Consider the following 5,346-nt stretch of genomic DNA (forward strand, 5'->3'; position numbering starts at 1 on the left):
TTTTAAATATATTTCTTGAATAATACTTCAACAAAATATGAATGTAAATTCATAAATTGTGAAAAGAATGCAATATTCAGAGTTGACAGCTACATTTTTTTGTGGACATGTTTCATAAATATTGATGTTAAAGATTTCTTTTAGAAGTAAGTTGCTGAATCCAGATGGATCTCTATTACAATCACTTTAAGTTGATGATTACTTCTATGTGGAGAAATCTGCATTTATAATTGAATCACGTGTTTATTTTTCAACAACTTTTTAGTTATTTTTATATCTTTTCTTTCCAAATAGTTGAAGAAAGACCACTACAAATGAGCAATATTTTGCACTGTTATACAATTTAATAAATCAGAAACTGATGACATAGTGCTGTATTTTAATTCTTTATCTATTTTTTTTTCCAACCAAAAATGCTTTGCTGTGATTAGGGGGTACTTGAATGAAAAACATGTTGACAGGGGGTACATCACTGAAAAGAGGTTGAGAACCACAGGTAATAGTTCTTTTGTTCCGGAGTTGCACTGCACCTTTAAATAGAACAAGTGTGACGTAGGCGCTCATGCTGGCCTGGTGAGTGTGGGCAGGAAACCAAGCGCGTCTAATAAAGTTAGGGATTGTTAGCAAACACATACCGGAAGCTGTTGTGTCACGAGCGACTGCTTTGTAAAATCAACTATCATCAAAAGTGTTTTGTTCTTTTACTTTTGATGATATGAATATATACATTTTATTGGATATACATATCCCAGTGTGCATATGTATATTATTAATTTAGGCAGATGTATGACACGATGTGTCATCTTTATTGTGTTGTTTTGAAAGTCCAAAGCGGAAACGCTCGATGTGTGTGCCAGCTCGGTGTAATAATGGTGCTCGCTACCTCCTCCGTCAACAAGCGGAGGGGGGAAGCTCACACTTGCAGCCAGGAAGCTCGCATTGGAAGCTGGCAGTCAGGCAGCTCACAGCTCGCATGGCAAGCGGCGCAGCTCCGACATGTCACAACACAAATAAGCGCTGACTGCGGCCCGGAAAGCACCGCATTTGCCCCCCCTGTACACCCCCGGTAGTCCGCGGCCACGCCCTGGAGCCCGAAGAAAAGTGCCGGCAGTGATCGGGCGGAGGAAGCATGCGGGAGTACAAGGTGGTGGTCCTGGGCTCCGGAGGGGTCGGCAAGTCGGCCCTGACCGTGCAGTTCGTGACGGGCTCCTTCATCGAGAAGTACGACCCCACCATCGAGGACTTCTACCGCAAGGAGATCGAGGTGGACTCCTCTCCCTCCGTGCTGGAGATCCTGGACACGGCCGGCACCGAGCAGTTCGCCTCCATGCGGGACTTGTACATCAAGAACGGCCAGGGCTTCATCCTGGTCTACAGTCTGGTCAACCAGCAGAGCTTCCAGGACATCAAGCCCATGCGGGACCAGATCATCCGGGTCAAGCGCTATGAGCGGGTGCCCATGATCCTGGTGGGCAACAAAGTGGACCTGGAGGCCGAGCGGGAGGTGTCCGGCGGGGAAGGGGAGGCGCTGGCCGAGGAGTGGAAGTGTCCCTTCATGGAGACCTCGGCCAAGAACAAGATCTCCGTGGACGAGCTCTTCGCGGAGATAGTCCGCCAGATGAACTATGTCTCCTCCGCGCCAGATGCTGACCACCCGTGTTGTGCGGCTTGTGTCCTCCTCTGAACACACACAACACTTCTCATGCGACGGTGAGAACTTACACCTCCTTCTTTCTTCACACTAACTTACACCTCCTTTCTTCACACTAACTTACACGTCCTTCTTTCTTCACACTAACTTACACCTCCTTCTTTCTTCACACTAACTTACACCTTCTTTCTTCACACTAACTTACACCTCCTTTCTTCACACTAACTTACACGTCCTTCTTTCTTCACACTAACTTACACCTCCTTCTTTCTTCACACTAACTTACACCTTCTTTCTTCACATTAACTTACACCTCCTTTCTTCACACTAACTTACACCTCCTTTCTTCAAACTAACTTACACCTCCTTTCTTCACACTAACTTACACCTTCTTTCTTCACACTAACTTACACCTCCTTCTTTCTTCACACTAACTTACACCTCCTTTCTTCAAACTAACTTACACCTTCTTTCTTCACATTAACTTACACCTCCTTTCTTCACACTAACTTACACCTCCTTTCTTCACACTAACTTACACCTTCTTTCTTCAAACTAACTTACACCTTCTTTCTTCACATTAACTTACACCTCCTTTCTTCACACTAACTTACACCTCCTTTCTTCACACTAACTTACACCTTCTTTCTTCACACTAACTTACACCTCCTTTCTTCACACTAACTTACACCTTCTTTCTTCACACTAACTTACACCTTCTTTCTTCACACTAACTTACACCTTCTTTCTTCACACTAACTTACACCTTCTTTCTTCACACTAACTTACACCTTCTTTCTTCACACTAACTTACACCTTCTTTCTTCAAACTAACTTACACCTTCTTTCTTCACATTAACTTACACCTCCTTTCTTCACACTAACTTACACCTCCTTTCTTCACACTAACTTACACCTCCTTTCTTCACACTAACTTACACCTCCTTTCTTCACACTAACTTACACCTTCTTTCTTCACACTAACTTACACCTTCTTTCTTCACACTAACTTACACCTCCTTTCTTCACACTAACTTACACGTCCTTCTTTCTTCACACTAACTTACACCTCCTTCTTTCTTCACACTAACTTACACCTCCTTCTTTCTTCACACTAACTTACACCTCCTTTCTTCACACTAACTTACACGTCCTTCTTTCTTCACACTAACTTACACCTCCTTCTTTCTTCACACTAACTTACACCTTCTTTCTTCACACTAACTTACACCTCCTTTCTTCACACTAACTTACACGTCCTTCTTTCTTCACACTAACTTACACCTCCTTCTTTCTTCACACTAACTTACACCTTCTTTCTTCACATTAACTTACACCTCCTTTCTTCACACTAACTTACACCTCCTTTCTTCAAACTAACTTACACCTCCTTTCTTCACACTAACTTACACCTTCTTTCTTCACACTAACTTACACCTCCTTCTTTCTTCACACTAACTTACACCTCCTTTCTTCAAACTAACTTACACCTTCTTTCTTCACATTAACTTACACCTCCTTTCTTCACACTAACTTACACCTCCTTTCTTCACACTAACTTACACCTTCTTTCTTCAAACTAACTTACACCTTCTTTCTTCACATTAACTTACACCTCCTTTCTTCACACTAACTTACACCTCCTTTCTTCACACTAACTTACACCTTCTTTCTTCACACTAACTTACACCTCCTTTCTTCACACTAACTTACACCTTCTTTCTTCACACTAACTTACACCTTCTTTCTTCACACTAACTTACACCTTCTTTCTTCACACTAACTTACACCTTCTTTCTTCACACTAACTTACACCTTCTTTCTTCACACTAACTTACACCTTCTTTCTTCAAACTAACTTACACCTTCTTTCTTCACATTAACTTACACCTCCTTTCTTCACACTAACTTACACCTCCTTTCTTCACACTAACTTACACCTCCTTTCTTCACACTAACTTACACCTCCTTTCTTCACACTAACTTACACCTTCTTTCTTCACACTAACTTACACCTTCTTTCTTCACACTAACTTACACCTCCTTTCTTTACACTAACTTACACCTCCTTTCTTCACACTAACTTACACCTTCTTTCTTCACACTAACTTACACCTTCTTTCTTCACACTAACTTACACCTTCTTTCTTCACACTAACTTACACCTTCTTTCTTCACACTAACTTACACCTTCTTTCTTCACACTAACTTACACCTTCTTTCTTCACACTAACTTACATCTTCTTTCTTCACACTAACTTACACCTTCTTTCTTCACACTAACTTACACCTTCTTTCTTCACACTAACTTACACCTTCTTTCTTCACACTAACTTACACCTCCTTTCTTCACACTAACTTACACCTCCTTTCTTCACACTAACTTACACCTTCTTTCTTCACACTAACTTACACCTTCTTTCTTCACACTAACTTACACCTTCTTTCTTCACACTAACTTACACCTTCTTTCTTCACACTAACTTACACCTCCTTTCTTCACACTAACTTACACCTCCTTTCTTCACACTAACTTACACCTCCTTTCTTCACACTAACTTACACCTCCTTTCTTCACACTAACTTACACCTCCTTTCTTCACACTAACTTACACCTCCTTTCTTCACACTAACTTACACCTCCTTTCTTCACACTAACTTACACCTCCTTTCTTCACACTAACTTACACCTCCTTTCTTCACACTAACTTACACGTCCTTCGCCTCCTTTAGTCCGGCAGAAAGTACACAAGTAGTTCCTACACCAACTTGATGGAAGGGTGGGGTGTTACACTTTAATGAAGTGTGGGGTGTTACACTTTAATGAAGTGTGGGGTGTTACATTGTTTCAGCACACTGGTGTCCAAAGTGCGGCCCGGGGGACATTTGTGGCCCCCAGCTCATTGGTTAATGGCCCCCGGCCCATTCTAAAAAATACCATGATGACATTTTAAAAGATAAAAGAGTAAACAGTGACATGTAACAAGAAAAAGTTGCAATGTTGAGACTAATAACACAAAGCTGCCATGCAGACTGTTGTTGACCTGCTGAAGGCTCCAAATACTTCACTCCATTTCACTTTCAAATATTTGGGGGGGATAATTTTGTGCGAAACAAAGTTTTCTTTCGCAAAAAAGGACATCAAACAAACAAAAAGTATGAAAAAATTATAAAATCTTATAATGAAATGTTATAGCAGGGGTCGGGAACCTTTTTGGCTGAGAGAGCCAAGAAGCCAAATATTTTAAAATGTATTTCCGTAAGAGCCGTAAAATATTTTTTTATCCCTGAACACAACTAAACGCGTGCATTTTTAAGTAAGACTAACCTTTCCAGAGTATAATAGGTCTCTTATTCTTTATAATAACATTGTTATTCTGAAGCTAACTGTGGAGGGGGCGTGGCCTGCGGGCCTGCAGCGAAGCGGGGTGTTGCCAGGACCGGCCTCGAAATCAGCGACAGGTACGTAGATGGCCCACCTGAGCCTTGTTACCTAATCACCTGTCGCTATGTTATAAGCAGCAGCCAGGAGGAGAGACGGGGTTGGGGCTGGAGCCAGAGCGCGAGCAAGAACGAAAGAGAAAAAGACAATTGCTGGAAAGCAACTGAGAGACTCATTGAAAAACAAAACAATATTGTAACCCTGAAACAGGCTCTCATGTCGGTGCTTGGTGGTCTGAAGAACCCCCAGGAGG

At 41.8% G+C, this 5,346-nt stretch overlaps 1 protein-coding gene across 2 annotated transcripts in view; it reads left to right on the forward strand.

The window, feature by feature from the left end:
* The first annotated feature begins 887 nt into the window (after positions 1-887).
* Positions 888-5,346, forward strand: part of LOC133537262 (ras-related protein Rap-2b-like) — a 12,165-nt gene continuing 7,706 nt past the window's right edge. Inside the window, exon 1 of one of the 2 annotated variants that reach the window (XR_009802640.1) lies at positions 888-1,710. Coding sequence is in view for 1 of the 2 variants with exons in the window: in XM_061878239.1 (XP_061734223.1) it covers positions 1,130-1,684 (555 nt within the window). In the remaining variant the exon portion in view is untranslated. The remainder of the gene's footprint in view (positions 1,711-5,346) is intronic. The other variant, XM_061878239.1, reaches the window with a different exon arrangement.

This window comes from Nerophis ophidion, linkage group LG18 (genome assembly GCF_033978795.1).
Source record: "Nerophis ophidion isolate RoL-2023_Sa linkage group LG18, RoL_Noph_v1.0, whole genome shotgun sequence".
In the NCBI taxonomy this organism is placed as follows: Eukaryota; Metazoa; Chordata; class Actinopteri; order Syngnathiformes; family Syngnathidae; genus Nerophis; species Nerophis ophidion.